At 41.9% G+C, this 20,973-nt stretch overlaps 1 protein-coding gene across 1 annotated transcript in view; it reads right to left on the bottom strand.

Moving 5' to 3' along the window:
- Positions 1-20,973, bottom strand: part of FRMD4B (FERM domain containing 4B) — a 295,958-nt gene that overhangs the window by 170,416 nt on the left and 104,569 nt on the right. The window contains exon 4 of the mRNA XM_006865645.1: positions 17,327-17,419. Coding sequence (XP_006865707.1) covers positions 17,327-17,419 — 93 coding nt within the window. The remainder of the gene's footprint in view (positions 1-17,326; positions 17,420-20,973) is intronic.

Raw genomic sequence — 20,973 nt, 5'->3', positions numbered from 1 at the left:
GGGGTTAGTGCTTGTGGTAAGGACTGGGTGAGGGCTAGGAATACGGCTTTGCCTACTGTTTAGGGTTACAGTCAGTTTTATTTTTATTTATTTAAAATTTTCTTGAAATCTACTTGATTTCCTCTTTATTGTGAAAGTTTGTAACTCCATTATTTCCTCTTTTTACTTTATTATTTTGTTGCAGGTCTATCTCTGGTTTTCTGTTTTCAGTTTCCTTTCAGAGTTTTATATATGCCATTCCACTGTCCTGTTGGCTCTGCATGATTTCTGCTGTAAATCCGAGCCTCTTTCGTAGGTAACTGTTTGTTTTGCCTGAGTTGCTCTCAGGATTCCTTCATTATCACTGGTTTTGAATATTTTGACTACACTGTGTCTTGGTATTCTGTTTCTGAGGTTTATCCAGTTTGTAGTCCAGCCACTTTCTTGAGTAGTTATCTTCTTATCTTTCATGATGTTAGGGAAGTTTTCTTCCAACTCTTGGATAATATTCTAGATACCTTTTTAAAGCTCTTTCTGTTTTGGGATTCCAATCACAGGTAAATTATACCTCTTGAAAGGGTCCTATATAAATCTTACACATCCTTTGGATTTTTGGTTTTTGTTGTTGTTGTTCCTTTTTTCTGATTGTTCCTCTGTTGTTGTTGTTGTTGTTAAGTGCCACTGAGTCAGTTCCAAGCCATACTGACCCTGTATAGGGTTTCTGAGGAGCAGCTGGTGAGCTTGAACCATCGACCTTGAAGTTCAAACAACTTTGCAGTCTGATGCATTAGCCCACAGCGCCACACCAGCACTCCTCTAGCAGAGGAAAATTGAGAGATTTTTCTTCCAACTCAGTAATTCGACTTTCCATTGATTCAATTCTACTTCTTTGCCTTTTCAGTGTATTATCTCTTTCTGAAGTTTTATTATGAATCGTCTGGCTTTCTGACTGCTGTTTCTGTATTGGTTTCCATTTTTTCATTTATTTTGTCAGTTTCCTGAATTCTTCTAAAGTTTTATCCAGGTTTTCCTTGATTTCATCCGTAGTTTTATTTATTTATATATTTACTTTTTTATCATTCTGCCAAGCCATTGAATTTGCCTTTTAACATTCGTTTAAATTCCTTCCTAGGTAGTTCTGATAGCGTTTCTGGTGTTATAGTTTCTGACTTTGTATTTTGGTCACTTGTTTGAGGAACTCTGTTTTGTTTCTTCATGTAAGCTAAAATTGTCTTGTTTCTTCATGTAAGCTGCAATTGTCTCGTTTTTCCCAAGACATTGTGGCATCATATTTATACTTGATTGATGATTGTCCATTGGTGTGTTCTCGGGCACTAGCTCCTGGTGGATGTGGTACAGACAGAAAGTGTGAACAAAGTCAGTTCTCTGTTGACTGTGCAGTGTATTTCAGGGCAGGTCCATGAACCGGACCCCAGGAGAATCAGAGGCTGTACAGGATGGAGTGTCACTGGCCACTTCACTGGTGAAAGCAGGAACTGTCCCCCAGTCCCAGGAGGGCATGGGTATAAAGAAGAACTGTACTCCCTTGTCATCAACCTCCAGCTGCATCCTGTGTCTGCAGGCTGGTATGGCTACAGCTACTCACAAAGTCCAAGATAACTGTGCCACTCCATGCCAGACCACAGTCTGACTGTTTTTCTTCTCTTTGGCTGTTCCTGTTTAGTTCCTCTTCCAGTTGGCAGTCAATCCACCATTCTGTCCTATCCCCTGATGCTCAGGGGCCCAGGATCACCACCTGTACTTGGTTTATTTGGTCTCCCGGGTCTTTGTTGCGGAGGAGGTTCATCTCAGTTCACCTGTGTACTCCGCCATCTTGCCCCAGCCTGGAGGAATCTTTCTTGAAATCTCATATAAATTAGGGTATTAGATCTTCAAAAATGGAATCACTAAATAACTAGTTGGAAGTTCTGAATGGGTTGGCCACTTAGGAAATCATAATGGTTGTAACAGTCAACAACCTCATTTCCCACATCCTGGAACCTTCTGTATTCAGATGGGAGTGTGGTGTATGGGCAAAGAGCTCTGGCTACTCCCATATTACTCTCAAGTAGCCTTTGCTGATCTAAAGTAGTAGGAGGAATCAGTTATTTCTTGGGGCTTTTTAGTCATTCTATTCCACAAAGAATTGATGCTTCTGAGTTATGGTGTTGGAGGAGAATATTGAAAGTGCCATGGGCTGCCTAAAAACCAATAAATCCATTTTGGAAGACGTGCAGCCAGCGTGCTCCTTGGAGGCCAAGATGGGCAAACTTCGTCTCTCATACTTTGGACGTGTTGTCAGGGGGGAGCAATCGCTGGAGAAGGATATCATGTTTGGTAAGGTGGAAGGTCACAGAAAAAGAGGAAGACCCCCAATGAGACGGATTGGCCAGATGGCAACATCGATGGACTCAAGTGTGGCAACAGTAGTGAGGTTGGCCCACGATTGGGCAGTGTTTCGTTCTGTTGTGCATAAGGTTGCTATGAGTCGGCACCGATTTGATGGTACCTAACAACAACAACAACAATTCTACAAAGAGACACTTTTCTGTCTTCTTGTTATTGTAAATTAGTTACTCTCTGGTAGCTTTAAATAATTCACCACAACCATCAAAAATGTTAGCTGTCTTACCAGAGATAGCAGGGAGGGGAGAGTAATCCACTGGCTAGCTCAGGTGATGGGGAGGGCAATATATATGAGGGAGGGTGGCAGAAGAATGATGAAGATAGGTGAAGACATAGGAAGGTATACAAGGGTTAAAGGAGACTGAGGTTGTTAACGAATCTTCCTTCAATCCTAATGTCATATTTTTCTCCATATAATCCACCTTCTCAGATTATCTGCTTAACATACAGATTGAATAAGTATGGTGAAAGAACACAGCAGTGATATATACACAACCTTGGAAAGGAAGAGCAGGAGATATATATTTGATGTTGTTAGTTGCCATTGAGTTGTTACCAACTCACAGCAACCCTCTGCACAACAGAATGAAACCCTACCCGGTCCCACGCCAACATCACAATTGTTACTGCATTTGAACCCATCAGTACTGCCACGATGCCAATCCATCTTGTTGGGGGTCTTTCTCTTTTTTTCCGACCCTCCATTTTACCAAATATAATATCCTTCTCCAAAGACTAATCCCACCTGATAATATGTCCAAAGTATGAGAGACAAGTCTGGCCATCCTGGCTTCCAGGGAGCAATCTGTCTGTAGTTCTTCCAACACAGATATATTGGTTCTATTGGTAGCCCATGGCACTTTCAATATTCTCCTCCAACACCAAAGGTCAAATGCATCAATTCTTCCACAGGCTTCCTAGTTCACTATACAACTTTCACATGTATATGAGGTTATTGAAAATACTATGGCTTGGCTCAGGCATACCTTATTCCTCAAGCTGATATCTTTACTCTGGAACACTTTAAAGAGGTCTTGTGTAGCATATTTGCCTAATACAAATATGGCATCAGTGGGTCCAATGGACTAATGTGAACGTGTGAACTTCACGACTCTGCGAACAAAAGAACTAGACATTGCCTGGCTAGCACTACCAACTACTCTGAAAGGGATCTCATTAGAGCATCCCAGATAGAACGGGAGAAAATGTGGAGCAAAATTAAAAATGATATAGTAATAATAAAAACAGAAATTGGAGGAATCTGAGGCTATGTGTCTTGAGCACTCTTCATGTCTGGAAAGGAACTTATCCTGGTGCCTCAATTTTCAGTCAAGCTGTCGACAGGTTTAGTGGGAAGTGGAGGGAGGGCCATGACACTAGCTAGGTCTGCTCACTATGGAATGGTCAATCATTCAAAACCAAACGGGCAGCATTTTCCTAAGGACAAAGTTGAGAAGGAATAGGAAGGTGTGTGGAATGCAAATAGGAACCCCCGGAGCAAGCAGAATAACTGTTGTTACCTGGAGGGGATTGTAATCATTGAGATGGAATTAAGCGTATGATTTGTTGAATGTAAAGTTGATAATCTTATCTATAAACCTTCATTTAATTCACAATAAAAAGATTATAAAAATTAATTAAGTTAAGAAATTCATGACTATCTATTCACAAGCCTTTGATCACTTCTATCATTCTTGGAGCCCTGGTAGCATAGTGGATTATGAGCTGGACTGGTAACTGAAAGGTCAGTCATTCTAATCCACCAGTCTCACCAGGGGAGAAAGATGAGGCTTCTGCTCCCATAAAGATCTGTGAACCCACTTGAAGGCCACAACTACCACCATCAGTCCTCATACATGCATAAAAAGAAAAAAAAAAAAAAAGATTTGCTCAAGTAATATGTTCCTTGTAAGGAAAAAATACAAATGAGCAAAAAGAAAAAAAAAAATTGAATTATTCCTATGATCACTTTACCCAGATATTAAATACTATTAATAGGTTTACCTTTTATCCTCCAATCCATTCCAATGTTTTACAAAATTGCAATCATATTCCACATACTGTTTAGAGCTCTACTTCTTTTACCTACAATACAGGGGGAACATTTTTCCATATCCGTAAATCTCTCGTCATCATAATCACTCCATGCTGTGTTGTGCTTCACTCGACTCTCTTAAAAATGCGGTGGCAAATGAATAAACAAAATGCGGCATATATGTATATACACAATAGAATATTATTCAGCCAAAACCAGATAGGAAGTTCGTGACGTGGATGAATGTTGAAAACATTATGCTGAGTGAAATAAGCCAGAAAACAAAACAGCAGCTACTGTAAGCCCCCAGTTATATGAAATATCTAGACACGACAAGTATATTAGAGATTACCAGGAACTGCTGGAGAAGGCCAACATGCTTGGTAAAAGTAGGGGTCAGTGAAAAAGAGGAGGTTGACACTGTGGCTGCGACAATGATTGTGAGGATGGTGCTGGAGAGGGTGGTGTTTACTTCTCTTACTAAAGGCTGCTGTAAAATCAGAATTGATTTGAGGATACCTGAGCTCTGGTAGCGTAGCGGTTATGAGTCAGGTTGCGAACCTCAAGGTCAGCAGTTTGAAACTACCAGCCATTCCACAGGAGAAAGATGAGACTTTCTGCTCTTGTAAAGATTCACAGCCTCGGAAACCCTGTACAGGGTCGCTATGGGTCAGAACTGACTCAATGGCACTTAACAACAACAACAACAGTGACACAACAGTGACACAGGTGGAGGAAGAAAGAAATGGGGAAGAGGACAGTGATAATGGTTGAATGACGTTGCAAATGTAATGAATGTCACTGAATCCCACACTTACGAAGAATTCAAATGGCAAATCTTAGGTTGCACATATTTTTATTACAATAAAATCTAAAAAAATATATCTAGCAGCAGGATGGGGGCGGGGACACATGGGTTGTAGTTATTTTTCTTCCTGGGGATAAACACTTTCTAAAGGCTTAACTTTTCACAGCCAGGAACCCTTGGTGGTATAAACCATCAATGTGCTCTGCTGCTAAGTGAAAGGTGGGAGATTTGCCTCTACCCAGAGGAACTTCGGAAGAAAGGCATGGCAGTTACTTTAGAGACTTCAGCTACTGAAACCCCGTGGAGTGTATTTCTACTCTGCCACACTGGGTAACCATGAGTCGGAGTCAATCCAATGGTAAGTAGTAAAGCAAGTTCCAGAATCAGGCAAAGCGATGAAAAGGCGTTCAGAAGTCTTTCAAAAGCACGGTACACACAGCAGAGCCCTGGTGGCACAATGAGTAAGCACTTGACTGCGAACCAAAAGATTGGTGGTTCAAATCCACTAGACACTTTGTGGGAAGAAGATGTGGGAATCTGCTTCCATAAAGCTTGCAGTCTTGGAAACCTTACTAGGTACTTGTACTCTCTCTTAACAGGTCATTAAGAGTTGAAATTGACTGGTAGGTAGCGGGTTTGGTTTGGATCTATGCAGCAACTTTGTCAGAAAGGGAGAAGTCTTCCTTACCATCACTTGCCAATTCTTCACTAATTCGGTGAGCTGTTCTCAATACATATTGTTACAGGCAATGCGTAGGGGTACCACCAAGTGCCCACTTACAGTCCTAGGGCACAGCAAAGGTGACTTGGGAAGAGGAGAAGAGAAAGAAAGGTGGGGAGACCAAAAAGATGTCTAAGAAAGAAAACAGGGGAAAGGGTAGGGAAGACGAAAAGAAAAGAAAAGCTGCAGGTATTCAGAAGATTAAGGGGCTGGAAGAGGCTGAGAGCAAGCCTCACTCTGAGCGGGACTCCACGGTACCAGTCGGAGCCGGCTCTGGCTGCCCTCCCTGACGGACCAGAAGCCTTTCAAATGAGGTCATGCCAAGTCCCACCCTCTGTTTAAATGTCTGCCTGCTCTCTGTCAAGCTCTTGAGATGCTCACATCTGGGCTGCATTACAAAAGAGACTCAGATAGTTTGCAGGAGACAATTTATAGCATGGAGCTGACACTCCCCAGTCTGGAGAAGTCCCCCAGAAACGTGGGGGAGTATGGACCCACATGGACAGAGAGAAGAGGTGAAGTAAAATATGGTACGTAAATAAATGGGCCTATGTCATATACATTGGTAGCACACATCTTTCTGATTCTGTAACTACAGATAAAGGTTTACCTGAAGCTCATACAAATAAAGTGGTGTGCCTTCACCTTTAATGCTTTATTTCTTTTGTGCAGAGCAGCATGGGGTGTCTGACCCCCAATCTGTAGGACCCCAGTGCTTAGCTCAGGATTAAACAAGTCCAGTAGCCAGGTTCTGACTCATGGTGTCCCCATGTGTGTCAGAGTAGAATTGTGCTCTAGAGAATTTCAACGTGTGGTCATTCAAAAGTAGATCAGCAGGCCTTTCTGTATTCCGAGGCACCTCTATGTGGACTTGAACTTTCAACTTTTCCATTATCAGTCAAGAACGCTGACCATTTATACCTCCCTGTTGTTGTTAAGTGCTGTCGAGTCGGTTCTGACCCATAGAGACCCTGAACAGGGTTTCTGAGGCTGTAAATCTTTACAGGAGCAGAATGCCTCATCTTTCTCCCACAGAACAGCTGGTAGTTTTGAACTGCTGACCTTGCAGTTTGTAGCCTGATTCGTAACCACTATGCTACCAGAGCTCCTTTATACCTCCCTAGCCCCCTCTCAAAGTACTAAACCCTCTGCCACTGAGTTGATTCGAACTCATAACAACCCTATTGGGCAGAGTAGAACTGCTCTTTAGGATTTCTGTAAATCTTGATGGGAGCAGACAGTTTCATCTTCCTCCTGAGGAACAGCTGGTAGGTTTAAACTGCCGATTTTGTGGTTAGCAGTCCAAGGCTTAAGCCACTGCATCACCAGGGTTCCTTTTTGCATTATCCAAGGACTGAAAATTGGACAATGATGTCGTTAAATGCCGATGAGTCAGTTCCGACCCACAGTGACCCTGTATAGGTTTCGAAGGATCGGCTGGTGAGCTTGAACTAGTGACCTTGCCGTTCAAACCAACTTTGCAGTCTAGAGCGTTAACCTGCAGCACCACACCGAGACTCCAAGTAAACTATTTTGAGTCCATTTTTTCCAACTTTTGTTTTTCATGAATATTATCACTTATAATATCCATATAATGTTTAGCAAATTATCTTGGATCACCTGGTCTCTCTAAGTTTTCTGAATAAATTTGCCCAAGACCACATTCACCGTATCCAGTCTGCTCTGCCACAACTTTGTCTGACCTGGACTATAGCAAACAGCTTCCTTACCTGGTCTCCCTTGTCTTCCCTGCCAATTCCAGTCTGTCCTCAACACAGGGGGTACATGAGTCAGTTACAATGTAAATGAACTCACTACACTCTGAAGCTCGAAACCCTGTCATCTCCTTTAATGTGTTCTTTCCAGACAATTCTTTAGTTCATGCATCCTGTACACTTGCTGTTCCCTCCATCCGGACCATCCTCCCCAAAGATCTGCAGAGCTCCCGGGCAACCTCACCTCCTCCAGGTCTTTCCTTGGTGTCACCTTCTCTGAGAGACCTTTCCTGACCATCTTAAATGGCAGCCTCGCCTCCCAAATCCTCCCTATTAACATTTGCCACTACCTCTCCCTGCGTCTTGCCTAAGAAAGATCTTTTTAAAATTGAACGTATTTTCTGTTGTTGTTGTTGACAGTATTCACAGCAGAACATAACACGAATTCAATCACTTGTATGTGTTCAATCTAGTGACAATGATTACATTCTTCCCACTGCACAACTGTTCTCACTCTCCCTTTACAAATGGTTTCCCTTGTTGATTTAAACTTACTGCCTTCAAAGTTCTCTAAGTTTTCAAGTTGTCGCTTTTCAGTTTGATCCCTTATAGGAGTCCTGGTGTGAAGCTGCAAGGTTGGGGATTCAAACCACTAGCTGCTCCTTGGAAACCCTATATGGGGTTACTAGGAGACGGAACTGATTTAATGGACCTTAACAACAACAACAACAAACCAAACCCACTGCCATGGAGTTGGGTCCCACTCATAGCAATCCTATGTAAGGTTTCTGATACTGTTGTTGTTATAAGGCACCATCACATCAGTTCCGACCCATAGTGACCCCATGTGCAACCGAAGCACACACTGTCTGGTCCTGTGCCAATCTCACAATCATTGTGACACATGAGTCCAGTGCTGCTGCCCCTGTGGCAATCCATCTTATTGGGTGTGGTCCTCCTTTTCGCTGACCCTCCATTTTCCCAAGCATGATGTCCTTCTTCAGAGAATGGTCCCTCTTAACAACATGTCCAAAGTAGAGAGATGAAGTTTCATGATCCTGCCTTCTAAGGAGCATTCTGGCTATACTTCATCCAACACAAATTTGTTTATTCTTCCGGTATTGCATGGTATTTTCAATATTCTTCTCCAACACCATAAATCAAATGCCTAAATTCTTCTATAGTCTTCCTTATTAACTGTCCAATTTTCACATGCTTTTAAGACCACAGGTACTATGCAATGAACTACAAACTACAGCCGAAACACTAGACATATTATTCAGCTAATTAACTTGGATCTCCCATGATTTCATTATTTCATGAATAATGTGTCTAAACCTCCAAACCAAGGAACCAAATTCTAAGAGGTGTTTGGCTATATGTAAGTGGCTTAGGCAGAAGACATATCTTAATGTAGCTCCGTCACTTACCAATTATCTCATCACCCGACATTTCCCATTTGCAACAGTTAAACATCTACCAACGACCTAAGTATTTTGTGCATGAACATGGCAGTAGGCCTCTTTTGTGGTCATATTCCCAGTGCTCTATCAGGTAGCCTCAATCTGGTGACTTGCCAGTTCCTGGGGGCAGGCAGAGCAGGCTCTGAGATAGCAAAGGAGGGCTTGCAGGGGTGGTACCCAACACCGGAGGCAGGGGAAGCAATTAGGTAATAGGCCCTCAGGTCACACAGCTGGCTTTGTCTCCTGGAAGTCTCCTTCTGACCTCCTCACAGAGAGGAGCAAGTCATTAAATCTTAGTTATCATCATTTCTATGTTAATAGTTCCTAAATTAAAAAAAAAAAAAAATTGGACAAATTGATGTTCTGAAAACAGAAAAATATCCTTCATTTTTACATGTTGGTTTTTACATCCAGACCTGGTCGTGTTCAATGAATGAGGTGCTAGTGTAAACTACTTTATTCAGTGTGAGTCTTCCCCTTACTCGAATGTAAGCTTTCTCTGGGTAGGATTTATCATTCTCCTCTCCCACTGCCGTATTTCCGGCATCCAGAACAGGGCCTGACGACAAGGAAGTCAGAGGATATTTATCAGACGAATGGATCACCTGATATTACACAATGAATCTCTCTGTTGATTTGTCTGCTGCCAATGATGGCAGAGACTTTTATTTGTTCACTGTTATATCTCCAGAGTTAGAACAGAGCAGAGCACAAAGTAGGTGCTCAATAAATCATAAAAGGTGGAAGGAGTGATTCTTGACGGCTCGGTGTAGCTCCTCTGAGCTCCTCCTTTTGAAGCACTTAACCTAGGGCACTCACTTTAGAATAGCTCACGGAAAAGTTCCAGCTGTCTGCAAACCTTTTGAAACAACCTTGTATGCTTATGAAATGCATCAACTTCAAAAAAAACAACAACAAAATTAACATCAGATCTGACTTCTTTCTGTGGTATATGTATTAATCTAACATATAAACAAGGGGTCCTGGTAAGATAAGTACTGAGCTGCTAACCGGAAGGTTGGTGGTTCAAACCCATCAGTGTCTCCTTGGAAACCCTATACAAGGTTGCTATGAATTGGAACCGATTCAGTGGCACTTAACAGAAACCACATAGACAAGGAACCCTGGTGGTGCAGTGGCTAAGCACTTGGCTGTAATCAGAAAGTCAGTAGTTTAAATGCACCTAGCCACACTGAAGGAGAAAAGATCTGGAGATCTGATTCCCTATAGATTACAGCCTGGGAAACTCCAAGGGCGGTTCTACTTTGTCCTTGTTGTTAAGTGCCATGGAGTCAGTTCCAACTCATAGCGACCCTGTACAGGGTTTCTGAGACTGTAAATCTTTACGGGAGCAGAAAGCCTCATCTTTCTCCCGTGGAACAGCTGGTCGTTTCGAACTGGTGACGATGAGATTAGCAGCCCGATTCGTAACCATTACGCTACCAGAGTTCCTTAGACAATCATTATAGGTCGACTTGAGAGAACACAACAACAAGGTATAGTTTGTTGTTGTTCTTTACCATTTTTGTACCATAAAAATCCAAACTCACTGCTATTCTTCTCAACCTTTGTTTTTCCAACTCCAAGATGCCTGAGAGAGAAACTCCCCCCTCAAGCTAAGAAATCATAATATCTCTGGGACCAGTGGCTTGTTAAAGTAGTGATTTATAAGGGTAAGGGCAGAGAGAGGAACTTGGCAATATGTCCCTTCCCCATCCCAAACACTACATAAGTCAGAATCTAGCCAGGAATGTGGGTGAGTGAGGCAGGTAGGGGTTGGAAGGGAGTGACTATGTAGTTTGAAAAATTCTCCCAGATGATTTAATACGACTTGGTCCTCTCTCTGGAGAACTTTGAAATGCAATGTATTTTTAAACCTCAACTTTTATTAAAGTGATCAATTGTTCACTGAATAATTTTTGTCAGCTATTTAACCAATCTTCCATTGGTGGGCATTTAGATATTTCTAATTGTTTGCATTAAAAGTAACATTGCATTGCAAGTGCTCAGTGATTCACACCTTGGTGTCCATGAGAGAAGAGCACCTGTCTCCAGGTTTCACTGCATGCAACAATAAACAATACTTTGCTGATGCAAAAGGCAATGACCTTGATAGCGAGAGAAATCCTCTGTATTTCCTGAGGTGCCTATCACGACCAAATAGAAAACAAACGAAACGAGATCCTGGAGTCTATTTTTCAGTGCCTGTGAGTTTAGTCACCAACCAAAGACTACACCCACTACCATTGAGTTGATTGTGATTCATACCAACCCCACATGTTGTGTTACCAAGGAGAATTGCTCCATAGGGTTTACAGCAGCAGTTCATCAGGGCTTCTGAGCAGGTTCAAACTGCCAATCTCTATGTTAGTGGTAGATTGCGACTATTTGCATTACCCAGCGTCCTTTGGTCAACACAGACTATCGAGAGTCTTGGCAGTGGTAACTACTAAGATGTAAGTATCACCAACAGCTTGGTTTTCTCAAGACAGGAGGCTAGAGACCCTCTGAAAGGCAGCTAGCTTACTTCACTGAGGGTCAAGAAATCCCACCTGTGAGTCCTCCAAACACAATTTTCCACTCAGTGAGCTGGCTCCATTCACTTCATTCTTTGGTGTGTGCTTTTGCCTTATCTTTTCTTTAATTAAATTGGGGTAACAACACGTACTTAATTGGAATAATAACCACAACTATTATGATCTCGCTATACTGTTGGGAGGAAGAGTTAAGTGAATAATTTAAAAACCTGATAAGGGTTTGAACAAGCAAGTAGTTAAGGAAAAATACTGCTGAGTGAACGATAGGACACTCTCAAGATAGCCCTGTGTAAGTAAGTGCTGAAACTCACAAATAAGCACCAGGTCACTCCGGAATCTCAGAACCTCTGTGTGGAAAAGATACAGCGCCCTTATGCATGACACTGCACATGGGAAATACAGAGCTTTATCTCCTGCTATTTTGAGACCAAAGATCAACCAGACATTAGCTGTGAAAAAACCACTACACAAATCTAGTTACTAAAGACATGGTACTTGTTCAGTTCTCTGAAGACAATGCTATGTGTGACCCAGAATTTACCTCTAGGAACTTCCTCAATGGGAGCCTCACGCAGGCGCACAAAGATGAAAGTGCCAGGGTGTTAACTGCGGTTTACAGTTCACTATCAGTGTCTACATCTGTAACTGTAGCTGCTGAATGGATGTTAATATACACAACTGAGCACAGAAGGGGCACAGTCATGGAAACTTCTCACCCATAACCAAATACCTTGAGGGGCAAAGGTGAAGGATCACAGGCACAGGGGACATCTGTGACAACTGTCACAACATACTTTGTAAAGACAACATTCTGCATCCTACTTTGTTGAGTACTTTCTGGGGTCTTAAAAGCTTGCTTGTGAGCATTCATGGAAGATGCAATTATTGGTCTCTTCCCATCGAGAGCAAAGGAGACTGAAGGAAACCAAAGACTTGGAGGAGCAATTAGCCCAAAGAACTAATAGATCACATGGCTACACGAGTCCGAGACCCAAAGTACTAGGAGTGTCCGGCTACCACTCCAGCTGTCCTGGCTGGGATCAGAATGGAGGGTCCCAGACAGAGAAGACGAAAAGTAGAACAAAAAATCAAATTCACAAAACAGACAGGAATAACTATTGGTCCAACAGAGACTGGAGGCCTCCTCCAGACTAGGCCCTAACCTTCTGACCTGGAACTGAAGCCATCCCAAGAGATCACCTTTCAGCCAAACAGTAGACAGACCTGTAAGATAACCAATAACTCCCGAGTGGAGTGTGTTCCTTAGGACAATCAATTAGAGAAGATCAAAAGGACATTTCCCCCAAAGCAAAGATGAGATGGCAGGAAAGGGTAGAAAATTCAGGTAAAATTGGCAAAGTGGCAGCATCAATGGGCTCAAGCGTGGTCACAATAGTGAGGTTGGCCCAGGATCAGGCAGTGTTTCATTCTGTTGTGCATAAGGTCGCTATGAGTTGGTGCTGACTCGATGGCACCTAACAACAATACAACAACAATGGGAAGAATGCTGACGTATTGTAGGGAAAGTAACCAATATCATGGGACACTTTATGTTCCACACACTATCTAATGGGAAATTAATTTGTTTACAACAACAATGGGAAGAATGCTGACGTATTGTAGGGAAAGTAACCAATATCATGGGACACTTTACGTTCCACACACTATCTAATGGGAAATTAATTTGTTCAGCAAACTTTCACCTAAAGCACAAGAAAAAATTTTTGAAAAAAAAAAAAATTAATATAAACTATGGGATGCCATTCTACTCTGCAACACACAGGGTCACCATGAGGTGGAATCAATAATGGCCAATGGAAAAACACTCATAAACTATAGATAACTGAAAAGAAATTAAATGTTTAGTAGTAGACTAGAGATCAGCGATGAAATTAGGAAAGAATAAAGTAGATTTTGATACCAGTATAAACCATGGTATTCTGGTGCCATCATATATAACAAAGAAGAACTATGCTCCACAGAGGTTTCAAGGAGCTCTGGTAGTGTAGTGCTTACAAGTCGGGCTGCTAAACTCAAGGTCAGCAGTTTGAAACTGTCAGCTGTTCTGTGGGAGAAAGATGAGGCTTTCTGCTCCCGTAAAGACTTACAGCCTTGAAAACCCTGTACAGGGTCACCATGAATTGGAACCAACTCCATGGAACGTGACCTGCACCAGCGGATTTTTGAGGAGATCGCCGGGCCTATTTTCTGAGGTGCTTCAGGGTGGAATTAAAAATCCAATCTTTCAGTTAATTTGTTATTGTTGTTACGTGCTGTGGAGTCAGTTTCGACTCACAGCAACTCTGTATGGGGTTTCCAAGAAGTGGCTGCTTGATTTGAACCACTAACTTTGCCATTCACACAGACCTCGTGGTCCACTGCTTATCCTATATCACCTCGCCAAGACTCAGTTAATAGGTGAGGGTTTTAACAATTTACTCTACTCAGGGACTCCATATTGCTACAGAGTTAAGGAAAGATGGGAAAGCTTCATCTCTCATACTTCAGACATGTTATCAGGAGGTACCAGACCCTAGAGAAGGACATCATGTTGGTAAAGTGGAGGGTCGGCAAAAAGAGGCAGACCCCCAATAACATGGAGTGGCACAGTGGCAGGAGCAATGGGCTCAAGCCGCACAACTATGAGGATGCTGTAGCACCGGGCAGTGTTTCGTTCTGTTGTGAATAAGCTTGGAACCAACTCGACGGCACCTAACAACAATCACAACATGGAAAGACAGGAGTGTGGTGACACTGTAGGTTAAGTGCTGGACTGTGGACAAGGTTGGCATTTTAATCCCACCAGCTGCTCCGTGGTAGAAAGAGGAGGCTTTCTGCTCCCGGAAAGATTCAGAACCTCAGAAACCATATACAGGGTTGTTATGAGTCGGAACCAACTTGACAACACTTAAGAAGAGCAACAAAGAAAGATGACCAAGTTTAAAAAAAAACATTTTTTTTTTTTTTTTCAAACAACTTTACCATTTTTATTTCCCTCTCAGAAGGGGAACCAACTGGGGGTAGAAGTGAAGGGTGAAGGCTGGTAGAATGTAACTTTTCCTTTTCCCTCGATGTTGTTTGTTTTCGTTAAGAGCCATCTAGTTGGTTCTGACTCACAGAGATCCTGCGTAGGGTTTCCGAGGAGTGGCTGTTGCGTTTGAACCACCAACTCTGCACAGCCATCCTCTGTCTACATACTTTCATATAGTTTGAAATGTTCACAGTGATAATATAACTCTTTGTAAAAATATATTTACTTATGTTGACTCACTTCCCTTTGCAGTGCAAGATTAAATCACTACTATTCTTTGTTTCTGTTTAATGAATTCCTATGCAACTTTTCCTATTATTGGTTAATTTGTGTTTTCCTTTTACTTCATTGCCATGGACACCAGCCTCATGGTTCATGTTTTCCAGGAAATTCCTTTGTTTTTCTTCAGTTCTGTGTACCTCTGTATCAGCCATGCTGAGGTACAAATCAAGGAGCTCTGGTAGCATAGTGGTTTCAAACTGGGCTGCGAACCTTAAGGTCAGGAGTTTGAAACTACCAGCTGCTCCGCGGAAGAAAGATGAGGCTTTCTGCTCCCGTAAAGATTTACACCCTTGGTAACCCTGTACAGGGTCACTATGAGTCAGAACCGACTCCACGGCACATAACCACTACCTCCCTCGGGGGTTCTAAAAACATGACTTCTTCTACTAAGAAAGAAATTCTTACTCAGATTTCACAAAAAACAAAAATGGAAAAATGGAAACAAATTTGGGTTTGTCAATACTTTTTGTTGAGTAAGAACAATACTATGATCCACAATCAGCATCAATTCATCTAAGAAGAGTTCTTTGGAGTGAGGGGGAGGGAAGAAGACAGTAGGATATTTGATTCCTAGGCTTTTGAAAGCCGGCATTTCCTTCCCCACCCCCATCCCCCAATCAGGTCATGAAACAAAATATATTGCCAACATCCAGAAAATAAAATCTCATGCTACAGTACTGCTGTTTACATTGATCTCTCTTACTGAAAATATACTTCAGAGGTAGGAGAAACCTAGTCCCTGAGTTTTGTTGACCATATTTGGCTTAGATATGTTGTTACGCCGTCAGGTCGGTTCCGACTTACAGTGACGCTATACAGGGTGTCTGAGGGTGGCTGGTGGGTTTGAACTGCCCACCTTGCGGCTAGTGTAATTAGCAAGCAGTCCAGTGTATACCCTACAGCGTCGCTCTAAGGCTCAGACTAGGAAAACCAAATTTATCATGAAATTTATTATCAAATTCAGACAGGAAGAAGTAGGGAGTCTATGCATAAGAAGGGACTTTCAACTTTATTGGTAATGTTTGATTTCTTAAGAAGTATACAGAAATACAGGGAGCTTTGGTAGTGTAGTGGTTACGAATCGAGCTGCGAACCGCAAGGTCAGCAGTTCAAAACTATCAGCGGTTCTGCGGGAGAAAGATGAGGCTTTCTGCTCCCCTAAAGATTTACAGCCTCGGAAACCCTGTGCAGGGTCGCTATGGGTCAAAACTGACTCCACGGCACACAACAACAACAACATACAGAAATACGGGAGTCACTTTCGGTAATGTTTTGTTTATCATATTCTCTGAAGAATGAAGGCTGAAAAATCACTCCATCATGGCTGGCTTTGAGAAATCACTAATGTACTGGAATGTATCCATCTCAGGAGGAAATATCTGAGGCTCCATAGGGTCAGAGACATTGGTGGCTCAGTGGTAAGTTTTCCATACAGGAGACTTAGGTAAGACTTAGGTTCTATTCTCAGCCAATGAGCTTCCTGCATGGCCACACCTGTGTATCAGTAGGATCCTGTGTGATGCTGTGAAGCTGAATAGGTCTCAGCAGAGCTTCTAGACTAAGATGGAGTAGGAAGAAATGCCTGGAGATCTACTTCTGAAAATCAGCCCGTGAAACAAAACCCTATAGCTAACGAGGAGGCACTGTCTGATCCGTAGCAGACTGTGGAACTGGGTAAGGTTTCATTCCCTGTGATGGGCATGGGGTCACCAGGGGTCAGGGCCTGAATTAAGGAATCCCCCACAGCAGCTACTACCACCAACCATGTGGTTAAGCGACTCGCCCAAACAGAATTCAGAGAACTAGTAAAGAATTTCTTGCCCGATTCTCCAAAGTCTCGCTCCATGCAAGCAGAATTCAGATCTCTGTTAGGATAACTGTTTCTGGGAGCATCTGTTTGCATTTTTATCTTCTACTCAAATTAAAATGAGAACCTGTATAAAATTCAATTATTTCTACAGTGGTTAGAACACCTTATTCCACCCCAAAATGTAGTCGGAAATGTATGCCATATTGCAGATAATAAGAATTCTGAAATATGTGAGTGAGAAGCGGGCTTATGTCTTCAAGCGTATTACCTATGTTTTCAGCCTGAAGCGTAGCTTTGAGGAATACAGAAAGGTTACCCTATCCTTCATCTTCAGAGGAAACAGTTCTACACTGTCAGTATCTATGGTAACTTGCTCCCCAGGCCAAAAACACCAGAGATTCTCTTTTACATAATAATGTTTTGATACGCTTCTTTTCTTTTCTTCTCTATCTGATCACCAGAATTTTTTTAAAAACAAATATTGGCAGTAAAGGGAAGGGAGGAGAAGGAATTCTGGATGCACACCTATGAATACATACCTCACAGAGAAGTGCAAAGTGGATGGGCCTGGTTTCTTGGCCAAATCATGGTCAAGAACTCGGTGATCTAATTGAAGCCAGTTCTGCTGACCTCTGTGAGAGCAAAGAGAAGAAAAAACATTACTCAAAAAGTCAGAGAAATGTTCCACACTAGTCAGTACTGACAAAGCAGGGGGGAAACAGTTACTCATACATGCAGGGTACAGAAATATAACCTGGTAGAACTGACAAGGAGGCTAATGGAGCAATTTCTAGCAAAGATACAAGAGCACCTCCCTCATAACCAGCGCTTCCATAGCCAGTAATTTATCAAGATAAAAGTGCCCATGTGAAATATGACCTATATATAAAACCACTCACTGTAACACTGCTTGTAATGCTGAAGATAGGAAAGAACCTAAACGTCCAATTGGATATTGTTCTAAAAAGTATTTTAAACTGTACAACGAAACACAATACAGCCACAAAAAAGGATTAAGGACCATTTTTACAAACCTATTTTGAACAATATTCAAGATACATGAAAAAGCAACATGCATAACTGAATATTGTAAGTTGTTGTTGTTGTTCATTGCTGTGGAATCAGTTCCAACCCATAGTGACCCTGTATAGGGCTTCCAAGGCATCGCTAGTGAGCTTGAACTGCCGACCTTGTGGTTCAAACCTACTTTGCAGTTCAGCGCATTAGCCCACAGAGCCTTAAGTGCCATCAAATCAGTCACGACTCACAGAGACCCTGTATAGGGTTTCCAAGAAGCGGCTGGTGAATTTGAACTGCCGACTTTGTGGTTTACAGTCCAGTGCTGATCCTACAGTACCACACCAGGTGTCCTCAGGGAGGGGAGAGACTGAAACATTGTCTTCAGAAATACATAAATCTAGAAGCAACTTTATGTGTGGTTTTGCTGTTATTGTTAAGTGCCGTCAATTTGGTTCCAACTCATAGAGGCCCTGTATGGGGTTTCCATGGAGTGGTTGGTGGGTTTGAACCACTGACCTTTGGTTAGCAGTCCAGTGCTTATCCTGCAGAGCCACACCAGGAATCCAAGCCTCATCTTTCTGCCGAGAACCAGCTGGTAGATTTGAACTATTACCTTGACGTTAGCAGCCTAGTTCATAATCCACTCTGCTACTATGAATGCACTAATATCACCATTTTGTGTCTACAAATTAGATTTCCATTAGTGAATGTATGTGTACTGGGAGAAGATGAGGCTTTCTGCTTCCGCAGAAGATTTTTAAAAACCTTGGAAACCCTGTACAGGGTCACTATGAGTCCAAAGAGACTCCATGGTACTTAACGACAAGAACACTGTATGTATCTAAAATAGCTCTGGGAGGAGAAATGAGAAGCTGATAACACTGGATGTCTTTGGATGTGAAACACTGAGTGGTAATTTCACTATGTATCCTCTTGGACCTCTTGGACCTTTTGAACTTTGAACCAAGAGAACTGACCACATATTCAAAAAATCAAGATTCAAAAGGAAGAAGTTAATGAAAAAAAGTACGGTGAAAAAGAGAGAGCCCAGGAAAATTGGTATAAATATGATTTCTAGCCATGGTTTATCTTTTGCTCTGTTTGCCACTTTTTTCTAACAATGAAGTCTTGTTTTCTGGGCACAGAATCCTTACCTTGAAGTGAAGAATCTTCTTGGACTTCAGGTTCACATAGAAATAGACGGGGGTTCAAGTCCTGGTCCGCTAAGGGAATATGTGACCTTGGCCTTAGCAAGTCTGAGCTTGAGGTGCAAGTTCTTAAAATGAGAAGTCCCCTTCCGTTTGTGGCGAGAATCTGACTCTGATAATGTCACAATGTTTAGCATACAATTTGTGGCTGTTGTTAAGTGCTGTCAAGTGTCAAGTCAGCTCTGACTCACAGTGACCGTAGATAGGGTTCCCAAGGGGTGGCTACTGAAAACTGTCAACCATAATGTTAGCAGTCCAGTGCTTATACAACAGCGCCATACCAGGACTCCTAGCTCACGATGTTGTTGGTATGTGCCGAGGAGTCAGTTCCGACTCATAGTGACCCTGTACAGGGTTTCTGAGGTTATAAATCTTTATGGGAGCAGAAAGCCTCATCTTTCTCCCATGGAACAGCTGGTAGTTTTGAACTGCTGACCATGAGATTAGCAGCCCGATTCATAAGCACTATGCTACCAGAGCTCCTTTAGCACACGATAGGCACTAAATATATCAATGTTAAAATTACTATTAAGTATAAAATCTGTAATGGTTTGTATGGAGTCCTAGCATGATGCTGTAGGCTCAGCACTGAATCACAATGTAGGGTATAGCCAAAGGTCAGTGGTTCAAACTCACCAGCCACCACTTGGGAACCCTATACAGGATCACTGTGAGTCAGAACCAACTCGATGGCACTTAACAACAACAAAAATGTTTTATATGGATTGTGGTGGCACCACGCGATAAGCACCGGACTGAGAACCACAAGTCTGACATTCAAGTCCACCAGCCACTCTGCAGGAGAAAGATGATGCTTTCTGCTCCTGCAAAGATTTTTTACAAACCTTGGAAGTCCTATTCAGGGTAGCATTGAGTCAGAACTAACTCAATGTCACTTAATAACCACAACTGTTTTATGTAGTCCAGAAGGGGGAAATTTCTGGGTAAATGGAAATAAACAGAGATAACAATACCACATCTTTCTATTTAAGAAAAGTACAGGACAAAATTCTGGGTGCTCTTCCTTTACGCACATTATGGGTCAATGGATAATGGAGCGCAAATTTATTTATTTTCTCAAGAACCTCGCCACATGTGAGTATTGAGAATTCTTCTTAGATTTTTGAGCTCAGAGATATAAAGGACTAATGATATTGCGGATATTGCAGTTAGTTAGCACAGGATTGTCTAACTAACTGATTTAAAACAATAAATCCCAAAAGGGCCTAGGCCCCATTTTGCTTGCTCACATAAAGCTCAACTTAAAGACATGAAGATGTTGGTGAGGTATCAAGTGACAATGAAATTAGTCATGAGACAGAAGACATCTTACAACTTATTTTGGTCCTGAATATATAGAAATAAGTAGTCTAATACCATATTTCATCATGTTTAGGTCGCAAAGATTTCAAGACATAACTCAGTTTCATAGATGTCAAAATGTTAGTTTTTGAATCCCTAAGATGTCATATATTATCAGGAGTCAAGAGATTTCTTACCGAAAACAAGAGTAATTTGGAATAATTCTGTATGCTTTTTTGTAGTGGCAGCATTTGAAAAGCAAAATGCATGTTGATATGAACTTGTATGAAATCATAACCAAGACAGTAAAGCAAGGTGCATAATAGCATGTCCACCATAAACCAGTTTTGCTAGCCACAGGAACATACTCAAAACAATAATTTCTGGATGAAAATTCTTACATAAAGGTGTGGATAGATAGATATAAATTTCTAACAATGGTTCCTTCTGTGAAAGAAGCCACATCTGGAGTTGGGAGGGAATCGTAAAACTAGGACTGGCCTTTAACTATGATGACAGGAGAATATTTACGTATGGCTAAAACAAAAAATATCTTTAAAGGTCAAATTAAAATTAGATTGAAAAAATCTATACAAAATCTCACCAAGAAGAACAAACAAGATGGTGGATCGGGTGGAAGTGCAATGAACAGCTCC

This window comes from Chrysochloris asiatica, unplaced genomic scaffold, assembly GCF_000296735.1.
Source record: "Chrysochloris asiatica unplaced genomic scaffold, ChrAsi1.0 scaffold00080, whole genome shotgun sequence".
NCBI lineage: Eukaryota > Metazoa > Chordata > Mammalia > Afrosoricida > Chrysochloridae > Chrysochloris > Chrysochloris asiatica.
Note: the sequence above shows the minus strand (reverse complement) of the source record. Positions and strands in the feature narration are given on the sequence as shown.